This window comes from Oratosquilla oratoria, chromosome 34 (genome assembly GCF_046742065.1).
Source record: "Oratosquilla oratoria isolate Oo_2021 chromosome 34, ASM4674206v1, whole genome shotgun sequence".
Taxonomy (NCBI): Eukaryota; Metazoa; Arthropoda; class Malacostraca; order Stomatopoda; family Squillidae; genus Oratosquilla; species Oratosquilla oratoria.
Window position 1 is genome coordinate 28,792,581 of NC_134810.1, and position 24,668 is coordinate 28,817,248.

Consider the following 24,668-nt stretch of genomic DNA (forward strand, 5'->3'; position numbering starts at 1 on the left):
CTATAGAACAGAAACATACATAAGTAAAATGACATTTACCTACATTAACTGAAAGCTGCATAATGTTCACTCACCTCTCCTTTCTGTGTTCCAAACATCAAACTCAATGTTACGGTAAATTTCTGGGTCGAGAGACTTTGCCACCCTATATGGGATTGGTTTAATACCATGAGCCAACTGTCCTTTGATATCATCAGGATCCAGGTCTTCTGAAGTTTTCTCCTCACAAGATCTACTGTAAATATACAAATACCTTTATCAAGTTCATCATCTATACTGTTGCATTTGCCTAAAAGGTGATAATTCAATCAACCTTATTCAATTTTAGAGAGAGAGAGAGAGAGAGAGAGAGAGAGAGAGAGAGAGAGAGAGAGAGAGAGGAGAGAGAGAGAGAGAGAGATAGAGAGAGAGGGGGGGGGGAGGGATCATCATCATCATTATATCTTGTCGCACCAGAACCGTGTCCATATAAGGGCAGTTTCATTTGCTTCCCTAAGGTCTTGGTCGGAGCAATGGGGACTCAATGGACATTCCCGGAGGACGTGGACCATCTGATTCGTAGCTCTCTCTTGGCTTGGTGATTTTTAAGGTGGAATGCACACACGTATTTTGTTTGCATTCGCATTGAGATGCCACTTTTTGTAGTACGTGGAGAGTGTGGTTAGAGCCTCTGATAGTCGGTCTTCGATGGTGTTGAAGGAATCAGACTGAGTGGCAATGCACAGATCATCTGCAAAGATGTACCTATGGATATTCTGATACTGTGGCTGGTCATTAGTATAAATGTTGAACAGTGTTGGAGCCAACACAGATCCTTGTGGGAGTCCATTCTTCTGGATATGGTACCTGCTTTTCATACCATCCATTTCCACATAGAAACGGCAGTTTGTAAGAAGAGATTGGATGATGTGAACCAAGGTGCGATTCTGTAGTGTTTTGGCAACTTTCAAGAGGAGTGCCCTATGACTGACTGTATCGTAGGCAGCTGTAAGATCTACAAAGACAGCGCCAGTGATTTTCTTTTTCTCGAATCCATCTTCAATATATTGCGTTAGGTTCAATACCTGACTGCAGCATGAGCGGCCTGGTCTGAAGCCTGCTTGATCGGCTGAAAGTTGTTCATCAACTGTTCCCTCAATGCGTGCAAGGATCATTCTTTCATACAGCTTGTATAAAGTGCACAAGAGGGATATTGGTCTATAGCTTTTGGGAGATGATGGGTCTTTCCCTGGTTTGAGAAGGGCCACTACTCTGGCTTTTCTCCATATCTTAGGAATTTGGTAGGACATGGCGCAGTTGTTGAATAAGGTTAGTAGCCATGTCTTGGCGTTTTTCCCAAAATGTTGTATCATCACTGGAGTGATGCCATCCTCTCCAGAGGCCTTACCGCATTTCAGATGTTTCATTGCAGCATTTAAATCGGCCTTGTTTACAATCTTGCATGATGCAACCCATCTCATGCTTCATTTCCTTTAAAAAGCCCCTCTCTTTATTGGCTGGCTTGCCGCTGAGCAGCATTTGATTAGCCACCTGGTTCGGTGTGACAGCAGCTACTCTGGGCTGAGGGGCCTTGTCTGAATTGAGTTTTTTAATTGTTGCCCAAGCTTTCTTGCTGTTATGGGTCATGTCAATATTAGTTATGATCTCATGCCAGCGTTCTTTCCTTTCCTCACAGATTGAGGCAAGTAGACTCTCTCCGAGCTCAGTGGTACTTTCAGAGAAAGGATCTTCATTATATGCCTGAATATACTTGTTGTATTCGTCTTTGCTTTGCTCCGAGAGGCCAGGGATGTAATTCTTTCTGCATCCTCTGGGGATGTTTGTCTTTGCAACCCTCCAAACTTGTGTTTGAAATTCACCATAATGTTTGGGTGCAGGGATGATGTTAGTAAGAGCATCTTCTAGGTCTGTTGTAAAACCTAGCCAATTGGCTCTGCTAAAGTTAAACCTTGGCTTGGGCTTTATTATTTGGGGTCTGATCACTGGTCTTACTGTGATTACAATTGGGCGGTGTTGGGTTTTTGGTATTGGGTCGCCAATGGATTTATCAGTTTAAGACGTGCCTGGATGATACAAATGCTTGGTTGGGATTGTAACCCCTTCTCCATCGTGCACTTTGGAAGGATGTGTTATCCTTCACATCATGGAGGATTGTTAGGTCCTTTGATGTTGCCCAATTCTCCACTGCTTCCCCATCTATATTTGTATGGCTGTACCCCCAGGTAGTACTGTGGCTGTTAAAATCACCGACAAGCAAACTTGCCTTGTCAATTTGGGGTATATTTGGCCATGTGAAGGGGGTTGATGGGGGTTTGTACACTGTAGTGACGTTGAGGTGTACAGTGTCTACCTGTAGGATCTTTAGCCCTCTTTCTGAATAGTCAATACTGTTCTTGATAATTGACTTGTCTCGTGCATAGATTGCGCTGCCATGAATGGGGCTTGGGTGATGGATAATTAGGTGCATACCAGATATTTTTGGTGGCACATGATCCTTGTGTGTTTCCTGTAGACACAATATGTCAGTGTCCAGGTTGGCGAGAATCTCAGATTTTGATGCAGACATTCCCTCAATGTTAACACCGAGGACTCTAAGCTTGGTCGACGACATGTCCTGGGGCCGAGGGTTCATCCTTTTACCACCCCAGGAGTGAGCACGGGTCTGTGCGTGGTGTAGCAATTAGTCTCCGAAGATTAACAGGGGCACCACGTGAAGGAGAGAGGGGGAGAGAGAGGGGGAGAGAGAGGGGGAGAGAGAGGGGGAGAGAGGGGGAGAGAGAGGGGGAGAGAGAGGGGGAGAGAGAGGGGGAGAGAGAGGGGGAGAGGGAGGGGGAGAGGGAGGGGGAGAGGGAGGGGGAGAGGGAGGGACAGAGAGAGATAGAAAGGGGGAGAGGGAGGGAGGAGGGGAGGGAGAGAGGGGGAGCGATAGGGAGTGACAGAGGAAGAAAACAAGAGAAAGAGGGGGAGGAAGTGAGTGAAAAAGAGGGAAAAAGAGAGGGAGACAGAGAATGTGAGACAGAGAGACAGAGAGAGGAAATATGAGAAGGGATGAGTAAAAGAGAGGGGGAGAGAGAAAATGAGTACATGCATACATATACCAAGAGCTTTTTCCCCTCTTACAAGAGAGGTAGCCAAAGTCAAAGGCATAAATAAGAGAATACAAGAGAAAAAGACTGAAACTGAATAAAAAAAGAGATAGAGAGAAATACAAGGGAATCAGAGAAGGAAAGAAATAAAGAGAGAAAAGAGAAAGAAAAAAGTGTGAAAGAGAGGGAGAGAGAAAAAAAATGTGAAAGAGAAGATAAAGAGAGAATAGAGTAGGAAGAAAAAAATTATATGCATCTTATATAAACATATGCAAATGTTAATTGGAGCTTCCCTCCCACATTTGTGAGGACGAATCCTTAGACCTTCCCACTGATTTCTCAAGAAACATCAGACTATCATCTAGTACAAGTCTGTTTCTATGGCACTGTACTCAGTACAATAATGTGTTCCTCATGCACTCTCCAGCATATGTGTAAAAACCACTGATATGACTTCAACTTTCAAATAATCAACTTACTTTGCATCTCCTTCATCATTACTGATATCCCTAGAAGTACCAAGTACCTTCTCCACCACAGCCCCAATTTCTCGAAGCTCAGTGGAATTGCTCGAGTCTCGTCTGCGGGCTGCATATTCACGATCATGGAGCATTTTATCCACTGCAAACTGCACATCCTTTAGTTTGAATACTTTTTTGTACAACATCTCATAAACTAGGGCTGAAAGAGGAAAAAAATATACATATACATCAAAGTTAACACCTTCACTAAATATAACTACACATCAACACACATTCTCACAAATCAATTATATATCAATAATCATATTTCATCCTACATTACAATCCTTTATACCAAGTCACTACTAACATTGAGCAAATCCTTTATTCTGTGAATAGGACTTCTCGTAGACAATATCATAGTGATTCCCATTTGTGTAGCATAACATGACGATCTTCGTGTGCCCATTCTCTGTTGCCTTTAAAGGAGCTTTACTAATATCCTGATAAATCAAGAAGTCTATTCTGAAAATATGAAAACATAAATACATATATATTTTCCTTCTTTCAGCTATTAACCTTTACCTGCAAAGTGAGTTAGTTCCCTATGGAAAAGAAAAATCTTGACTCCTTTCATTCTTCCATCATTTATCCCTTTCACTCTTTCCTGAATAAACCATGCGTGAATTGGACCTCATTCCTTCCCCAACAATTTTCAGTTCAGCCCTGGTGCACTGTTCTCATAGAACAATTCTTTTTAGTCAATACCAGTACATTTTTATCCAATTCTCACCTTTGTCCTTTAGTTCATTCATGGTTCACTCACCTGAACATGTTTATGAGTTATACAACTTGTCTCTCAGATAGTGACATACAGGGTGTTCAGGATAAATTTGATTTTTTTTTTCTTATTTCCTGTCATTTCAGAACAATTTGAAGGATTTAATTGCAGTAAAGTGCAATGGATAACCGATTCTGTATACTAATGGTGGGTGTGAGAGCTAGGGAGCATGAACTACTGGAAAGCACTGGAATGTTGGAAGAGAGTGACATGCATCATCATGATTCGCACAGGATTAAAAAATTCAGAAACCTTTGCAGCAGCTCAGTGCTCCTTGAATACCGTGAAGGCAATGAGATGCAAGATAGAGAACTGTGATGGAGATATGGAAGCAGTGGCTAGCAGATCATAGCAGGCGTTCTGACTCTGTTCACACAACGAAAACTATCAATAATAATAATAAAAAATCAATGAGGAATGACAAAGATGGCACCAGCACTCTAATTTGACATACTATGATTGGATAAACTAAATCTACCAACCCTGGAACAAAGAAGAGAAAGAGGTGATTTACTAACCATCTACAGAATTATGAAAGGGGTGGAAATTCTTGATAGAGACGACTTACTAAAGTGGGACAGAAGAAAAACAAGAGGACACAAGAGGAAACTTAAGAAGGGCAGTTACAGATCTGAAAAAGAATAGCTTCCAACACGGAGTGATAGATATCTGGAACAAACAATGAGGAAACTGTGAGCAATTTTAAGAACAAACTGGATGCAGAAAAATACAAAAGCAGGTCACTATGAGCATAGCACTCTTCCCGTAAAATACAACTAGGTAAATACACACACATTTGCAGTGAGAGTTGTAATGATAGATTATAGTCACTATAATCTCTCAGTTCTAAATTATGCCATATCTAAGATATATATTATTTGATGAAATCACCTTCTGTACCACTGCATTTACTCACTTGAAGAGATGTGACATGGCTACCATCTCCACATGGCCTCCCCATTCTCTTGGATTTCGCATGTTGTATGTGTGGTGGTCAACTGGGATGTTCAGGTACTAGGAGGTAAAGAATAAATACTAATTAGGAAAAATAAACAAATACTCAATTTTTCAGCAATGAAGGTGTCTTTAAAGAACTAAAGTTTTATTGTTCACAGGTTGACCTTAGCCTTAAGAAGTATTTCAATACTAGAGTAATCATACACCTGTAGATAACCAAGAATTGACTGTAAGTGTAGTATTTTGTACAAAATAATAAACAGCTTCAAGGGTATTAGTTCTGATGAAATCATGGGTTGTGTACCAACCCAAGCATCCTGTAGCAAAACAGACAATAGACAGTGATATTCCGTTTTTCATCTTCTGGATAGGATTAGGAATCCTGCTACCTGTAGCCCCAAAGGGGACATGCCTTTGGGAAAAAAAAAAAAAAAAAAAAAAAAGGGGGGGGGGGGGGCATAAGAGGGTCTAGGAGTTTTCTAATCACTACCCTTGGGTCCTTTAATGTGCATGGATGTGGTACAGATGAGAGTAAAAGGGAAGAGATAGAAAGTATGCATGTGAGAAGAAAGATGGACGTCGTTGTACTTTTTCCAGTCTATCAATATCTTTAATAAGATTCGGTGATGCTGTTTCCGTATGGGCACCGAATCTCATTAAAGACATTGATAGACTGGAAAAAGTACAACGGCGAGCCACAAAACTGATTCCAAATATCAAAAATAAATCATACGAAAATCGACTAAAAGACATGAATCTGTTTTCCCTAAAAAAGCGTAGACTCAGAGGTGACTTGATACAGGTCTTTAAGATTTTAAAGGGAATTGACAACATCAAAAGTGACCAAATTTTCACATTAAATGAGAATCCGACAAGAAACAATGGTCTCAAACTGTCCGGAAATAGATTCAATTTGGAAGTAGGTAGAAACAACTTTGCCAACCGTGTAGTTAATGAATGGAATAAACTTTCTGCACAGGTAGTGCAATGTAGTTCAGTTCAAAGCTTTAAGAATCATTTAGATAAATACCTAAGATGCTGTAATGATTATAATTTATCTTATATTATTTGTTTTTGTTTTGTTATCATTTGTCTGTCTGATTTTCATCTATTATTAGTTATATGTCAATTTATTATTATTTACTATTCTCCTGTTTGTTTATTATTTAACTATACCTATGCATTTATTTATGTATTTTATTTGTTATTTACATTATTATAGTTTTTATTTATTATTTTATTATTAATATGATTTTTTTTTTCGCATCCGACCTAGATATGGATCAAAAGGTCTCCTGTCGGCATGCTCCGCCTTTGTAATCCTTTGTAATTGAGTGAAACTAAGTTGAGAGGGAGGGGAGTGTGTGAGTTTGGGAGCGTTGTTGGGAGGTGGTTCTCAGGAGTGAAGAGAGGACAACGGAGAGAAGGGGTGGCTATACTAGTAAATGAAGAGATAGGTAAGCATGTAGTGGAGTGGAAGATTTCTTCAAGGTTAATATGGTTGAAGGTGAAGTTGAGAAATGTGGGTTTTTGTAAGTGCATATGGGCCTGGTAGTGAGAAGAGTGGAGGAAAGGGTTGCTTTTTGGATGGATTTAAATGAGTGCATTGAGGGATTAGGGAGAAATGTCAATGTAGTTGTACTGGGAGACCTTAATGCTAGGGTAGGAAATGAACCAAAAGATGGAGTGATTGGGAAGTGTGGAGTTCCAGGAAAAAATCAGTGGAAAGTTGATGATAGCAAATACAGTGTTTCAGAAGAAAGTCAAGCATAAGTACACATGGGAGAGGGTGGTGGATAGAAGGGTGGTAGACAGAGCATTAATGGACTATATAGTGGTAACCAGGAGTATAGTAGGAAGAGTTAAGGATGTACATGTTCTAAGGGGAGAGAGTGGGGGAATATCAGATAATTTTTTGGAAGGTAAGTTGTGAGTGGAGGATAGGTGGAGAAAGAGGAAAAGGGCAGAAGGTAGGGAGGTACTTAGAGTGAACTGCTTAAATGAGAAAGAAAAGGAGTATAAGAAACTGAGGAGTGGGAGTGAAGGATAGAGTGGGAGTGGAGGAGGAATGGGGATTGTTCAAGGAGGGAGTCACAAAGTTTGCATAGATGGTGTGTGGAACGAGGAGGACGGGAGGAAATAGAAGGAAGGGTAGTGGGTGGTGGGATGAGGAAGCAAAGAAGGGTATGGAAGGGAAGAGGCAAGCTTTAATATATTGGTTACAAATTAGGATGAGGGAATCGTATGAGAGATACAAAGAGAATTAAAACATTAGATAAAGGAGGCAAAGATGAGAGATGTGAAATGGGGTAAGAGTATGATTTTTTTTTTTTTTTTAAATAATCTAAAGTTTTGGAAAGAAATAAAGAGAGGAAGAGGAGGCAAATCAAGTGAAGAAAAGGTAAAAGGTGCAGTTGGAGAGATGATAATGGAAGAGAAGGCAGTGAGAGAAAGGTGGGCAGAGTATATTAGGGAGTTTCTAAATGTGAAGGAGAATAGGGAGGGAAAGGTAGTTGCAGTGAGAAGTGCAAAGAAAATGACAGTGATGAGTGAGGAAAATGGAGGAGAAATAAAGATGAAGTGAAGGCAGCTGTTAAGATGACGAGAGCAGGTAAGGCACCTGGGTTGGATGGATGCCATGTAGAATGTCTATTAAAAGGAGGTACAGTGATGGTAGACTGGCTGGTGAGGTTATCTAGTGTTTAAGAAAGGGTAAAGTGCTGGAGGAGTCCCTGTATAGCTCCATTTTACAAGGGAAAAGGGGACAAGTGTGAGTGTAAAAGTTTCAGAGGGATCAGCTTGTTAACCACTTCACTACAGGCCAAAATCCCGCGGGCAGCATTAGCTGCCAGACGTACAATGTTTCGTCATAATACTTGCATCATAAAAAATAGTCACCGCTTATATCGATCGTTCTCTCTTTCACCTGTGAATTTTGATAACCATAGAAAATGTGATGAAGACAGTTTAGAGAGTATGTCATTACGCAGGGGCAACTACAATAAATATAATCAAGACGCCGATATGGCAGCCTCGCGTATCCACTTGCTCCTCATGCCGCCTACGTAGGCGGCACCGTATGGAAGGGGTTAAATGTACTTGGGAAGGCTTATGGGTGGGTTTTGATTGGGAGGATTAGGAGAGGAATGGAGGGAATAATGGGACCTTTCGTAGTGAGTGATTTGATACCAGACACCGCCAGATTTTGTAATTCTTGCCGGAAAATAAATACTTATTTGGGTAAGTATTATAAGTTTACAGAGGTGTATTGTTGTACATTATTGTGTCTGAAATTTAAGTCAATTAATTTCATGATTGCAAACAGCATATAGCATTATTTGAGCCTCTATTTATAATTACAGATATTCGTAAAACAGCCTATAATTGTATCAAGTCAAGCAATTTGTCATTTTCTACCGACTTCAATGGACGTATACTAATATATACTTTTATTTGAATGCACCAAGCAATAGGCAAATCCTTGTATGTATAGAAAATATAATTTTGCATCGAAGACTTAATTTTTTCGGTATGATTACTAACCCTCGGCTTCTTGAATCTGATGTGCAGTCTGCCACGGCACACGTAAAATTAGTCATATTTGTTTGAAAATAGCTCCCAGCAGATCTAAGAGGCTATTGTTTATACAAACGTCATTCACTTCAGTATACTCGTACATCCGCCACCACTGATGTTATCTTTTATCTCACCGATTATCTTCATATACAGGACGTGACAGTGATATCCATTATTTTTCAACACTCTCAGATAAAATGCACAAACCGAAATCAACTTCCTCTTATTTTTGCTGCTCATACTTCAGTAAAAATAATTACCTATTTTTAGTTTTATCTTATAATTAAATCAACAAAGCCTTATCACACACCAGTGAGTAAAAATTATAACATTAAGAGTCATGTTTTTAATTTTAAATACACTTATGCACCAATTTATGTTGTATCTTTTTCTTTTTTTTAAATATCGGTTTCTAAATTAGCTAAGTCACCCCTTTGCCTCGTGAAATCCGAGACAATTGAAAATTCTAGCGCTATTAGGAATCTGTGAGCCTGACTGCGAAAGGTCCCATTGGTGAGGAACAGTGTTGATTAGGGCAGGTAGTTACAGATATGTGAGAAAGCTATAGGAAAAGGTATGGATGTATTTAGGGCTTTAATGGACCTGGAAAAGGCTTACGACAGGGTAGACAGGAAGGCACTGTGGGAGGTTTTGCATATATATGGGATAGGAGGAAAGCTGTTAACCCCTTCCATACGGTGCCGCACACGTAGGCGTCATGGACTTAGATCTCAGTGGCAGCAGCCAATGCCAGCCGTACGACGTGTCGTAATAATACTCGCATCATAAAATATAGTCACCGCTTATATCGATCGTTCTCTCTTTCACCCGCGAATTTTGAATACCACAGAGAATGGGATTCAGGGCACATTTGAGAGAATGTAAAAACACAGGGGCGACTACAATAAATATAATCAAGACGCCGATATGGCAGCCTCGCGAATACACTCGCTCCCCATGACGCCTACGTGTGCGGCACCGTATGGAAGGGGTTAAGAGCAGTCAAGAGTTTTTACGAGAGTAGTAGAGCTTGTGTTAGGATTAGAAATGGAGAGTGTGAGTGGTTCGAGGTAAAGGTGGGACTTCACCAGGGATGTGTTATGTCGCCTTGGCTGTTCAATTTATACATGGATGGGGTGGTGCAAGAGGTAAATGCAAGGGTACTGGGTCAGGGATTGGAAATGGTTAAAAAAAAAATTGAGAAAAGTGGGAGATAAGCCAGTTGTTTGCTGATGACAGGCAGGATCTGAGGAGATTGATGAAGTTAGTGACAGAGTTTGGGAAGGTGTGTTAAAGAAGGAAGTTGAAGATAAATGTGGGCAAAAATAAGGTGATGAGATGTACAAGGGGAGAGAGTAGTAGCAGATTGGAAGTGAGTATTAAGGGAGAGAGACTGGAGGAGGTGGATAGATTTAGATACTTGGATGCGAAAGTGGCAGGAAAGGGTGGAGTGGGGGTGGAGGTAGAATGTAGATTGAGAGAAGCAAGTAAATGCTTTGGAGGATTAAAAAGTGTACCGAGGAACAGACATTTGGGAATGGATGCCAAGAGGAGATTGTATGAAGGAGTGATTATGCCGACAGCACTGTATGGGGCAGAAACATGGAACACATGGGAAGAAGAGAGGAGTTTGAATGTATTTGAGATGAGGTGCCTGGGAAGTATGATAGGGGTTACTAGGCTGGATAGTGAGAAATGAGGTGAGGAGGAGAACAGGGGTGGAAAAGGAGTTGGTAGATAGGGTTGATGAAAGAATATTGGGATAGTTTGGACACAGAAAGAATGAGTGAAGAAAGATTAGTAGAAGAGGTGTGGAAGGCAGAAGTGAATGGAATGAACATGAAGGGGTAACCTAGGATGAGATGGATGGATATTGGGAGAGAGGGGAATGTCTGTTAAAGAAGGATGGGAGAGGCCAGAAGATAGGGATGAATGGAGAATGGTTGTGTATGAATAATGCTGTGATGCATGAGGGGGAGTAGGTGGGGGTGGGGGATGGGGGGTGAGGGAGTATGTATGAGAAATAAATTGATGCTGCCCGAAAGAATTTCTCCCCATCTCCTTTTCTGCATGAGGGAACAGAGAGGGGTGGTCACTGATTTAATGAAGCAGCCTTGCTGTGGATGTGCTGTGTCTTTCAACACTGCTTCTGACCCAGGGCAGTGAACAAGGTGCAGGGATGACCTGTTATCCAGGAGGTGCTAAGATAAGAGGGAGGGAAGAGGGTAGAGGGGAGTGGAGTATGTAGGGATGGAATGGGTGGGAGTGGTTTCTATGCCTTTGTTTTTTTATTGCTTCCCTTGTAAGGGAGAAAAGGCCTTTGTTATACGTATGTATGAAAGTAGTCTCAACTTCCTAAATATCTCTGACAATAACAAAGATGTGTGGGTAGATGGAGAGCAGTTATGGGCTACCAATTTCAACCAGAATCTCTCTCTGAAGAAGTTTTCATATTGGTACATCATTTGTGCTTACCATGTGCATATTGGTTCAGTCCTTATTTTTGAGCACTCAAAAAAGCAAGGTAGTACACAAGAAACATTCAATAATTTTGCATTGTGCTCCCACACAAAATCCTGCACATTCAAACTATGCCTCCTAAATGCCACCAGGTTTGTAAACAATGATTTCTACAATGTAATACAAATAATTTTTCATCTTGGTCCATGTCTAAAAATCTTAATTATGGTGTTTTATGCAGTTTTACATAAATCAAATTACATAATTATAAGTTAAGTCGGAAGCCCTAACTTCACTGATGGTTTGACCATTCCAACACCTTAAATGGCTCTCAAATAAAAGATCCTGCTCTTATCATTCATTTAGAAGAACCAGTTTCTCGAGCCAGCTCATCCACAACGTTCATAAACTACTACCGACCCAATCCATTTCAATTAACAATGACCTCCTGTAGCTAAACAGATGATTCTTGTGATATTGAGTTTTTCATTATCTTTTGAGAGTAGTGTCAACTCCCTAAATATCTCCAACTACAGCCATGGCCCACACTGGGATAGACAGCATAGTTATGGGTTATTGCAAATGATTCCTAAGGGATATGGCCTGAACAAATAAACAAGCTTGCATAGTAACTAAAATTGTCTCAAGAATGCTTCACAACACATATCCACACTGCATGTCTGGCTGCTTCCTTGTCCAGCTTTGGAAAACTTAACATGCCAACTCTGTCTTTATCACAGCTTTTGCTACAGTTCCACACATAACACTTCCCACTCTTCTTCCCCATTTTCTTCTTTGATGGTTCACCATTTTCATCCATCATTTTCGAGACACAATAGTCTAAATTCTATATCAGATACCCTATGGCACTCAACATGATCACAATGCATGAAGAACAAACAAAACCTATAATGTCACTGTGAGGTAGGTAGTGCCACAGGTAGATTTTACAAGAATGGCTGGAGCAGACTGTGTTTTGGGCATTGGATCAGTAATTTCAAATTACAATGGATTTTTTTTTTAAGCTATTACTGCCTTTAGGAAGTACTAAAAACTAATTCTGGTAAAGTCAAACACCTCCTATTTACAGAGTGGTTACCTTTTAAATAACCAGAAGTAATTACCAAAATTTGTCAGCATATACTACTAGCTGTTGGAAAGAGAAGACAAGAGAAATAGGAGGCTATGTGGGGGTGTGGGATAAATGGTGTGGAATAGGTGGTGTGAGACAGGATGTGGTATGGGATGGGATGAAAGGAAAGTATGGAAATGAGAAATGCAGACATATAATAGTAAAGAAATCTTGAATGAAAAGAGAGAGAAGGGGAGGGGGAGTGAGGGATGGAAGGGAGAGAGGGATGAAGGGGTGAAGTTTGGAGGAAGAGAAAGAAGGGAGGACGTGAAGGAGAGAGGGGAGGAGGGAGGGGGAGCAGGAGGAAGTGAAGGAGGAAGGGGTGACAAGGGGAAGGATGAGGAAGGGGGGATGGAAGGGAGAAAGAAGAAGTGAGGGATGGGGGTGGGGAGAATGAGGGAAAGAGTGAAAGAAAGAGGGAGGTAATAGAGAAGGGGTAAAGGGGTGGGAGGGGAGGTAGGGAGGTAGAGAGGGAGAGCAGGAGGGAGGGGGGAATGGAGAGAGGGAAGGGAGGAGAGAGGGAAGGGAGGAGGTAGGAAGGGGATGAGGGAGGGAGGGAGGAAGGTTGGAGGGGATGAGGGAGAGAGGGATGGAGGGGAGGAGGGAGAGAGGGATGGAGGGGGTGAGAGGGAGGGAGGGGAGGTGGGTGGGATGGTGGGGCAAGGGAGGGTGGGATGGTGGGGACAAGGGAGGGAGGGAAAAGAGTGAGAGAGAGAGGGATGGAGGGGACGAGGGAGAGGGAAGGATGGAGGGGAAGAAGGAGAGTGGGAGGGAGGGAGGGGATGAGGGAGAGAGGGATGGAGGGGAGGAGGGAGAGAGGAATAGAGGGGGAGAGAGGGAGGGAGGGAGAGGGGGAGGAGGAAGAGAGGGAGGGAGAGGGGGAGGAGGGAGAGGGGGAGGAGGAAGAGAGGGATGGAGAGGGGGAGGAGGAAGAGAGGGAGGGAGAGGGGGAGGAGGAAGAGAGGAAGGGCAATGGATGGAGAGAGGAAAGATGGGAGAGGAGAGTGGGAAGATGGAGGGAGAGAGCAAGGGAGGGGAGACGGAGGGAGAGAGTGAGGGAGGGGAGACAGAGGGAGGGGAGGAGGGAGAGAGTGAGGGAGGGGAGACAGGGAGAGAGTGGGGGAGGGTAGGAGGGAGAGATTGAGGGAGGGGAGGAGGGAGAGATTGAGGGAGGGGAGGAGGGAGAGTGAGGGAGGGGAGGAGGGAGAGTGAGGGAGGGGAGGAGGGAGAGTGAGGGAGGGGAGGAGGGAGAGTGGGGGAGGGGAGGAGGGAGGGGAGGAGGGAGGAGGGAGAGAGTGAGGGAGGGGAGGAGGGAGAGAGGGGAGGAGGGAGAGAGTGAGGGAGGGGAGGAGGGAGAGAGTGAGGGAGAGAGTGAGGGAGGGGAGGAGGGAGAGAGTGAGGGAGGGGAGGAGGGAGAGAGTGAGGGAGGGGAGGAGGGAGAGAGTGAGGGAGGGGAGGAGGGAGAGAGTGAGGGAGGGGAGGAGGGAGAGAGTGAGGGAGGGGAGGAGGGAGAGAGTGAGTGAGGGGAGGAGGGAGGGAGAGAGTGAGGGAGAGAGTGAGGGAGGGGAAGGAGAGAGGGAGAGAAGGCAGTGAGAGGAAGGTGGAAAGCAGGCTGTGTGATCGCCTAAAAAATCAAATAACACCCTCAATAGAAATAAGCTGACATGCTTTTTTGTGTTATCCTCCGTATTTGTAATTGTTATTTTGAACTATGCATTCTTTTCTTTATCTGCACTTCATGTATATAGATTCAATGCCAAATAAAATTACTATCATCATTATTATTCTCTCTCCAATTTTGCTGAAATTTGGTTCATAGTTATAGGAACCTAAACACATTTCTTAAATTTAAAAATCAATCCAAACAACCATTCAGGAGATATGACTTCAGATATTTTGAGGTCATATGATGAGAGGGCACCAACATTTGGCAACCAATAACTTGGGTGATAAAAGTCATAAATGTATATATATATATTTAGAATCAGAAAAAGACAAAAAATCCAAATATCAGAGTTTTAAAACTTCAAAGCTTGAAAAAATACCACTTAAGCAAAAATTTGGGGTAAAAAATTATGATGATGAAGATATGGTTTAACATCACAAACTCTCCCATCAGAAGGCTAGGGCAGTGCTCTTACAGAGGACTTTGTAGCATGGAATTTAATGAACCATGCCCCTGGTTCAACTTTGCTGGTGGCAGGATTCAAACCGCCATCCCCTCAACCTTCACCGCAAATAATGACACTCCAACCCGCTCAGCCAGCAAGCTTCAAATTAAGGCATATCTTTGGCTATTAGAATCAGGAAACAAAAATTTGTTTATGCTAGTATTTTTCATATAATTAACACACAAGTGAGCATCATATTTATACATTGTCCATCAACCATTCATATTTTTTTTAATCTACAAAATTCTTTCAATTCTGATACCCCAGAGGTCAAATCTTGACCTCAAATTTTTGCTAAAGTGGAATTTTTTATTTTTCAATCTAGAGTTCTAAAATTCTGACATTTGAATTCCTCGTCTTTTTTGGATTCTAAATATGCTTGTATGTACAATTATTCTTTCATACAATTTTCTCTTTGCATTTGGATTCTAAATATGCTTGTATGTACAATTATTCTTTCATATAATTTTCTCTTTACATTTGGATTCCTCATCTTTTTTGGATTCTAAATATGCTTGTATGTAAAATTATTCTTTGCATCCTTCCCAAGATACCCCTTTCTCCTGAGAAATAAAAAATAATAAACATAAATGATAAATTCTTACATTTCCAATTCACTTCTAAAATAGGATTGCTCACCTCTTTAAACTGCTCTTTGTGCAGATTGATGTAGCTGAGGCAAGCCTCTCGCACCTTTGTATGCACAGTCTGGGTCATGAAGATCTGCAATATACAGTTAACAATTTATATTGATTAGACTTCCAAATTACATTCAAAATCTTTCAATTACTGTACAAGAGTATAAAGTGGTGGTGTGCACCTTATGCATCTCTCATTATCATTATAAATGTAGCAGTACATGGACAATAACATAGTATCTCTTCTCTACATAATTTATGGTCCTGACCAGAGGCTGTTGCTGGATTCTTGGAGGTTGCAGGTCTTCTGCAAGAGAGATACAAGGCAACACATTGATTGATTCATTCATCACCACCTTTCTCCAACCCTTAGCACTTCTTGACATCCTCAACTTGGTCACTATTAAAATGGTCAATGGTACATACCTACTCCCACCCATTCCACTCCCCTCCACTACCCTTTCCTCCCTCTCATCTTAGCTCCTCATGGATGATGGGTCATCCCTGTATCCCACCCACTGCTCTGGGTCAAACACAATGCAGCAAGACACTTTACATCCACAACAAGGCCACTTCACTAAGTGACCCCCTCATACAGAAAAAGACAGGGAGAAGTCCTTTGGGGCTGCATCAAAATATCATTCACACATAAGCATCCCCTACTCCCCACTCCTCGCCCCTCCATTACTTGCATAACAGCATCATCTATATACAGCCACTCCCCACTCATCTCCCTCTCCTGCCTTCTCCCTTCCTTGCACAACAGACATTCCCCTCTTGCTCATAGCCCCCTTCATCCCATTGATCCATCTCATCCTCAGTAGTCCCCTCAAATTCGCTCCCTCCACCTCTGCCTTCCACACTCCTTTTACTAATCATCTTCATTCATTCTTTCCATGTCCCGTCCTTCCTCTCTTTTGTAATGCCCCTTTCACCCCATCCATCCATCTCATCCTAGGACACCCCCTCATATTCACTCCTTCCACACTTCTTTTACTAATCTTTTTTCACTCATTCTTTCCATATGTCCACACCATCCTAATATTCTTTCATTAACCCTATCTCCCAACTCCTTTTCCACCCCTGTTGTTGTTGTTGTTGTTGTTGTCGTTCCCTAGACTGTCTGTCCGAGCAGTCCCGTCTCCCCAAGGAAGGCCACAGCCGAAACTGGGTTTTCCCACAAATCCTTTATAGAGTGTATGTTGTGTTGTTTGCGTGCATGATTGTGTATAATGCAGTCTTCCATTATGTGTTGTATGGTATGGGGTGAAGTGTTACATCCTGGGCAGCTGTTCACAACACGGTCGTCCAGCCTCTTCTGGTAGCTTAGAAGTGCTGGGTGGTGACCGCATCGCAGTCTGGCCAAGTGGACTCTGTCCTTACGTGGGAGAGAGGATTCAGAAGGGTGGATATCAGGGGGTCTGGCATGTAGCAGTGTGTTGTCTTTCAGTGTGTTAATGGAGCGGTGAGTGATATGATTATGAATATGTTTCCGGAGGCTGGTATTTGGTGGTTGTGGAGGAAGAGAAGAGAGTATCTGTGTGTAATAAAGGTCTATGGGTGTAGTTTTAATGTTTCTTGGTGTGTGTGGGTGTTCTGCTATGTAGTGTAGCGGGTGTGATGTGTTTGTGGTGGCTGCAGCAAGTGTTTGTGTGCCTCTCATGTCGAGGTGGTCCTTGACTTTGAGGACTTTTGTTTCATGGTGTAAGTGGTCTGTAGGTGATGTATTTGTGCAGCCTGTAATTGTTTTTAGGGCTTTGTTTTGTATGATTTGAAGGGTGTTGTGGTGTGTCTCACTGAGATTAGGAGCCCATGCAGGACTCGCATAATTCATCACTGAGCGTATGCATTGTTTGTATATTGTTATATTAGTTTCTTTGTTTTGTCCAAATGTTGTTCCAGTGATTGACTTAAGTGCGTTAAGTCTAGGTGTGCATTTGTTTTTTATGTTTGTGAGGTGTTGTTTGAAAGACATGGATGTATCGTATGTTACACCAAGAATTTTCGGTGTGTTTGTGTGTGGTATTAGAGTGTTGTTGATGTAGAGATGAGGTATGTATTTGTGTTCTTTTGTCCAGTTGGTGAGAAGTGTTGCTGTAGATTTGGTTGGAGCTATTTTGAGTCTGTTTGTGATGAACCATGTGTTGAGTGTGTCAAGGTAAGGCTGGATTGTTTCTGCAGCTTTGTCTGTGTTACGATGTGTGCATGTGATTGTTATGTCGTCTGCGTAGGAAGAGATTTGTATTTCTGAGGTGTCTGGCGTGGGTAAGTCATGCATGTATAGATTAAATAATGTGGGGGATAGAACTGAGCCCTGTGGTACTCCGTTCTTAATGTTTCTGATGTGCGATGATTGGCCATTATATGACACATGAGCATTCCTGCCTGCCAGATAATTGGCCAGCCATCTTTTGGTGTTATTGTGCATGTCTGTGTTATATATTTTATTTGTTAGGTTGTGGCGGGGGATAGCATCAAAAGCTTTACTAATGTCCAATGTTATAAGAAGTGTTCTGTGGTGGGGCCTATCTGAATTGATGCCATCTAAAATTCTTTGTGTGAGGTTTGTCAGAAGAGTGTTTGTGGAGTGTAGTGGCCTAAAACCGTGTTGTGAGTCAGCAAGGGGAATATATGGTGTGACAAGTTTAAGTATTAGGCATTCAATGACTTTAGAGGGGGTGCAGAGAAGTGTGATTGGGCAGTGCGATGTTGGGATTGTTGGGTCTTTGTTCGGTTTTGGAATGGTGATTATTTTACCATGCTTCCAGATGTCGGGTATAGTGTTGTGTGAATAGCTGTAGTTTGCAATGTTTGTGAGTGCGTGTATACCTTGTGGTCCAATGTGTTTTAGGTGGATGTTGCTTATGTTATCAGGGCCACAGGCAGATGAGTGCTTGAGACTATGCATTATGAGTTTTGTCTGACTGTCTATGAAGGGTGTATAGTCTGAGTCTGTGGGAAAGTCTTTCTTACGTCGAATGGTGCGTCGGTCGTCAGGGTGAGATGTAAGATGGCTCGTCTGTGCAAAATGACGTATGAGTGCGTTTGCTTGTTGTCTGTTTGAGGGTAGATTATCTGTTGTTGTGATTATTGCTGCGTGAGAGCGTGTAGTGTTAGTGTTGGATAGTGTGATGCTGTTGAGTGTTTTGTACAATTTGCTGGTGTTTGTTTTGTGATCAAGTGTATTGATAAAGTTTTGCCAATTTTGTGTTTTTTGTTCATGTATTTTGTTGGCAATCACAGTGTTTAGTGTTTGTATTTGGTCTGCTATGTTTTGAGGGATAGGTGTGGGGGTATCGTGTTTAAGTGTGTCACGTTGTCTGATGAGGCCTTGGATTTCTGGTGTGAAGTTGGGGTTGTGTGATTTTCTGTTGCCTCTAGGGATGTATCTCTTGTCTGCGTTTTGTATGATTGTATTAAAAGCGTGCACAGCATTGTTTATGTTTGTGATTGGTGTACTGTTAAGTGTTTCAAAATGTTGTTCTGTCTCTTCATTAAAGGCTTCCCAGTTAGCTCTCTTGTAATTGGTGTAAGTGTGTCTGTGGCCAGCTGGGGTGCATCTTGTTTTGGTGGTGATGATGATTGGAAGGTGGTCAGAACCAAGGGCTCCGACCACTCTCCATGATGTTGTTGGGGTTAGGCAGGGGGAGCAAAAGGTGATATCAGGAGAGGAGGGAGTGTAGAGGGCTTGGTATGGGATATGTGTATGATTATGCGTGTTGTTCATGATAGTCAATGAGTCGAATTGAGTCTGTATATCAAGCCCTCTGTCTGTGTCAGGGTTGTCGACAAACCAGGCAGACGACTTGGCGTTGAAGTCACCACCCATGATCAGGTTGGGGATTGAGGTTAGTTGGCTAAGTTGAGGTCTGAAGGTGTTTGGAACTGTGGGGGATGATTGGGGGGGAATGTACATGTTAACTATTGTTAGTGTTGAATTGTTGCCTGTGCGGATACGAATGGATTGGGTTTCTGTTGTGTTATCTGTGGTAGGGAGGAGAATTTTGGTTGTGGCACTTGTGTCCACAAAACAGATGGAATGGTGGATCAGGGTGATGAGTCCACCGCCATTGCCGTCAGTCCGGTCTTGTCTGATGGTGGTGTAATTATGAAATGATGGTGTTTTGTGTGAGTGTCTTAATTTTGTTTCTTGTAGAATTGCAATGTGTATGTTGTGTTGTTTAAGAAAGTGTTCAAGTTCATGTTTTTTAGTGTTAATACCGTCAATGTTGTATTGTAATATGTTGATGTTGTGTGTTTTGTATGTGTTGTATGTTGCCGTTTGGGGTTGAGGTTGGGGTGGTAGTGGGGAAGGTGTAGGATCTGGGTCAGAGGTGGGGAAAGGAGAGATCGGGGACAAAGGAAGGGGAGTACTAATCGGGGGTAAGGGCAAAGGGAAATTGGGAGTGGGTAAGGGTGTTGGCTGTGGTTGGGGAGGTGGGATTGGGGTTACTGGAGGGCAGGTAGAACATGTCCAAGTGTTTGTGTATTGGTTTGTGTCAGCAAGTGTTGTACAAGTGAGGTGGGCCCAGTTTTTGCACATATTGCACTGAACTGAGCCCTTTGTCTGTCTGCTCGAAGTAATGGGTTTAGAGCATGTTGGGCATGTGTATTTTGTGGTGGGCCCAGGATTGCTCTCTACATCTCCGGCTAAAAGTAGAAGAAGAGGGGTGATCGCCGGAAAATGACCCCTCAGTGCAGAAAAAACGTAACATTGTGTGTTGGAAAAAAAGGATTGTGGTACTCCCCCAGGTAGGCGTAGCTCCTCCTTGGGGATCGGTGCCATCTGCGTAGAGCTGATGGCCAGGGGTAGTTGCTGCTGATTGGCCCCCAACTCTTGGGGTTGGGGGGTGGTCCCACGACGTAGACGTTGCAGCTCCAGGACCTCCACCCCTGTTCTCCTCCTCACCTCCTTATTTCTCACTCTATCCAGCCTAGTAACCCCTATCATACTTCTCAGACATTTCATCTCAAACACATTCAAACTCCTATCTTCCTCTCTCATGTTCCATGTTTCTGCCCCATACAATGCTGTTGGCACCATCACTTCATATAACCTCCTCTTAGCATCCATTCCCAGATGTCTATTTCTCATTCACTTTTCAATCCACCAAGGCATTTACTTGCTTCTCTCAATCTACATTCTACCTCCACCCCCACTCTTCCTTTTCCTGCCACATTCACACCCAAGTACTGTAGTACTGTATCTAAAACTATCCACTTCCTCCAGTCTTTCACCCTTAACCCCTTCACTCTGGGCCAAAATCTCGCAGGCCCAGATATTGTGTCATAATACTCGCATCATAAAAAATAAAGTAACCCCTGTATTGCTCGTTCTCTTTCACCCGTGAATTTTGATAACCATAGAAAATATGATGAAGCCAGTTTACAGAGTATGGGGGTCACGCAGGTACAACTACAATAAATATAATCAAGACGCCGATATGGCAGCCTCGCGTACCCACTTGCTCCTCATGACGCCTATGTAGGCGTCACCGTATGGAAGGGGTTAATGCTCACTTCCAGCCTGCTGTCACTCTCTCCCCTTGTACATCTCATCACCTTACATTTGCCCACATTTATCTTCAGCTTCCTTCTTTCACACATCTTCTCAAACTCTGTCACTAACTTCCTCAATCCTTCCTCTGATCCTGCTACAAGTGCAGTGTCATGAGCAAACAACAACTGGCTCACCTCCCACCTTTCACCATTTTCTTTAATCATCTCCAACCCGACCCACTACCCTTGCATTCACCTCTCACACCACCCCATCCATGTAAAGATTGAACAGCCAGGGTGACATAACACATCCATGACGAAGTCCCACCTTTGCCTCAAACCATTCACTCTGTATTTTGTTATTTACCTCTTTTTTTTTTTTCCACTATTGGTAGGATTATTAATTTTCCTATTTTCATTTTCACGCTTAATTAACCTCTATTATATCAATTTTCATTACCATAAGTCCAGTTCTTAGTTCTGAGTTTGTTTTTCTTGGGTTGAAAACCTCTATGTTAGCTTGCGCTAAGCAATCCATTAACCCCTTCCATACGGTGCCGCACACGTAGGCGTCATGAGGAGCAAGTGGATTCGCGACGCTGCCATATCGGCGTCTTGATTATATTTATTGTAGTCGCCCCTGTGTTTTTACATTCTCCCAAATGCGCCCGGAATCCCATTCTCTGTGGTTTCAAAATTCGCGGGTGAAAGAGAGAACGATCGATATAAGCGGCGACTATATTTTATGATGCGAATATTATTTCGTTACGTCATACGTCTGGCATTGGTTGCTGCCCGCGAGATTTAAGTACCGTATTGAAGTGGTTCTACAATTTCTTTCCTTTGGTCCATGACTTCATTCTCCCATAATTTTCTATTTTTTACTCATTTCCCTTTCTATGTCAAGATTTGACTTAAATTCCTCCTCTCATACTTACCAAAGCCTGAAAACTATTCTTCATAATATATTCGTCTTACCACTGGAGTTTCATATCCCTTGTTTATATCGTATTTCGGTGTGGTGCCCCTCAATGTGTCTGCTGTCGAGTCATCTTCTGATTCAAACTTATTGTTGTTTTCCTTCATTTTCTCTTATTATGTCTAACTAGCACTGCAGAGATTTCATTGTGGACACCCACAATTGCTCCCCTCCCATTCAATACAAACTAGGCTTCCTTTCGTTGTATAACCAATAATTTTCTTCTGCGAAGCACAATGAGATGCTTACAGTTCCATAGCTCCAATGTGTGTGTATAGTTTCTTTGATGACAACTATTTCAATTGTAATGTATTTGCAAATAACATGTAATGCCTACATTAAGTGATCTGCAGATATCAATGAAACATCCAACAGTAACTGAATGGACAATCCCTTTCACTGCAAATAAATCAATCGATCTGTTGCTCCAGGTGTCTCTTGCAGGACACCCAGCCTGTCCCGGAAATCACTCGAGGAAGAATTATTGTGATGTTTTCTGGATATGGCTATGGTGGTGCAGTGTAAGATGAGGAGTTCAGTGTCCTCTGTGTGATGGTTGCATCTGGGATAGTTTGTTTCTGTAACCAGGACAATTTTATGCTGCAGTCTTGGTGATAGATGGGGACCTAATCCAAGCATGGAGAATTTAGAATTACAGTCAGGAAGGATAGATAAAATGAGAAATGATGAGGCATGGTTGAGAACAGGGATGGAAAAAACTGGCAGATTTGGAGCAACGCCTTTGGAACCTATTGCACAGAAAGTTTGCAGTCCTAGATCTTCATGAAAAATTGAACTTACTGAACCATACAATATTCCCAGGGTCAAAACTATTCCATTAACTGTTATTCTTCTGTCTTCTTCAATAAGATTCCTAACAGCATCACTCTTAATAATTTTTTGATGTTCTTGGTCTCCTGTTAAGAGGATCATCTTCCAGGTCTTCCCAGAATCATTGAATCCACTTGTATTTGGTTGTTTTCATTGCATGATCATTGTCATAACCTCTCTGCAAAGCCTCAATAACCTGCATCCCCTTCCATTCAAGCATAATAAAAAATCTAATGTTCACTCTCATCTTAAAATGGCTAATTTCCATAGTTCACATAAGCAAAAATTTTAGGGGAATCCTCACTGTGCCAGTCACTGCATAACTGAATACAAGTACCTGACAGAGAGCCAAGGTCTCTGTGATGCATATGAAAATGCTCTTTCTTGTCCTCAGTTACTCACATTTAACCAATGGAAGTATTTTGAGAACTTTATCTACTCTCACATGGTCTTCCCACCAACCAACAGTTGATACATCTTGTCAACTACATCTTTTAGAATTTTTTTTTTTCAATATATAACTTTCACTATTCTTTCTTTGAACCTCATGTGTTCTTTCTTCTCTGCTACTCCATGACTAAGTTTACCAAATCCTTTTTAACAGATAACCAAACTTTCCAAACTGTTTATTGAACTTTTCTTCATTTGACTATATCCTAGCACTGCTTGCCTTTAGCGTACAGAGATTATTCCTTATATACTCATTCTCACTTTGAAGTAGATCAATTTTGTTTTCTGAGCCAAGCTGGCAGCTATTTTAAGTTCCAGCTTTCATTCCTGATCATTAAACTTTGACTCTTTGGAGGAGATTACATTTCTCAATTTTACCTCGGCTGCAAATTCACTTACTTCCATTGTTTAGTCCATATAACCAGGGAGGCTACCTTTCTTTTTGTTTCAGCTCTGTCTTCATCCTGGTCAATTTCCTACACAAACAGTCATGAATTAACAGAAGGAAAGCCCTCAAAGTCAACCATAGCACATCATCCAACTTTTGAAAGGATGGGACTAAAGAAATAAGAATTGTGGACATGAACTGCATGATTTGACAGTCGCTACTAGGCCATGTATAACAAGTCACATATTTAAATGATTAATTTTCAGCAAGGATTATCTTTTATCCTATGAATGGGATAACCAAGTGTTATGCAATTTATTATTCAAATTTTTTCTAAGCTCTGGACCTGTATCACTGACACTAATTTTCAGAGGGGAGGACAAGGGACCATAAATATAAACAAATTTGGTAGCAACCTAAAATGATCATCACTACATCACATGACAAGTCGCTTATATCAATGGTTTGCCTTCAGCAAAAAATTATTTTTACACTAAGAATGTGCCTGACTTGTGTATCTTTTTTTTTTCTATAATTAAGTTCTACTTTTGGAGCCATGATGCAACACAGCTTTTTAATGGATGGGACCAAGGAGCAAAATTTGGTGCAATTACTACTAGCTATGTGTGCTATAGTTTGAATTGTATATAATTGGTCACACATGCAGATGGATCTTTAACAAGGATTGGTTTTTACTAAGAGAATAGAATACATTAGTGTGATTTAGTTTTTAATTCATCTGTACTTTTCATTAATATAAACTACTTTAGCTTAACTTTGAAGATTAAAATAAGAAAAGACTGCCTTCTCAAAATCCAGATCTTTGAAATTCTAGGACTCAATTTAGGTAAACATCCCTAAAGGAGGGAAAACAGATCTTCTTATTAAATAATAAAACAATGCTCTGAAAATAAACCTACTATGAAATCTCACCAATAATAAAAACTAATTTCAATTAAGTCTATACAAAAGAACATGAATTCCAACAATGCCCAGCAACACCCAATTACATACCTGTTCTGCAACTGCCCGGAATAAGCATGACCCATCCTTGGCCACATGCTTACGAAACAGACCTTGACTATCCAGCCATTCATCCATAGGATCATATGTGCGGTTATAAGATGGCCGCCTCTTTCTGCTGAAGAACAATCATAAATACAATTAGTCACCTTAATTTGGCCAATGATACATTACTT

General features: G+C 41.8%; 1 protein-coding gene and 1 long non-coding RNA gene across 8 annotated transcripts in view; one reads left to right on the forward strand and one right to left on the reverse strand.

Annotated features, from left to right (window-relative positions):
- The window catches only part of LOC143018152 (uncharacterized), a 322,520-nt gene that overhangs the window by 258,620 nt on the left and 39,232 nt on the right, over window positions 1-24,668 (reverse strand). For all 7 annotated transcript variants that reach the window (XM_076173292.1, XM_076173293.1, XM_076173290.1 and 4 more), the window contains 6 exons: window positions 24,484-24,610; window positions 15,324-15,407; window positions 5,305-5,402; window positions 3,918-4,072; window positions 3,566-3,767; window positions 75-235 (listed from right to left, as the gene is read on the reverse strand). In XM_076173292.1, the coding sequence (XP_076029407.1) occupies window positions 75-235; window positions 3,566-3,767; window positions 3,918-4,072; window positions 5,305-5,402; window positions 15,324-15,407; window positions 24,484-24,610 (827 nt within the window). The remainder of the gene's footprint in view (window positions 1-74; window positions 236-3,565; window positions 3,768-3,917; window positions 4,073-5,304; window positions 5,403-15,323; window positions 15,408-24,483; window positions 24,611-24,668) is intronic.
- The window catches only part of LOC143018154 (uncharacterized), a 221,675-nt gene that overhangs the window by 194,734 nt on the left and 2,273 nt on the right, over window positions 1-24,668 (forward strand). The gene's annotated exons all lie outside the window — the stretch shown is intronic.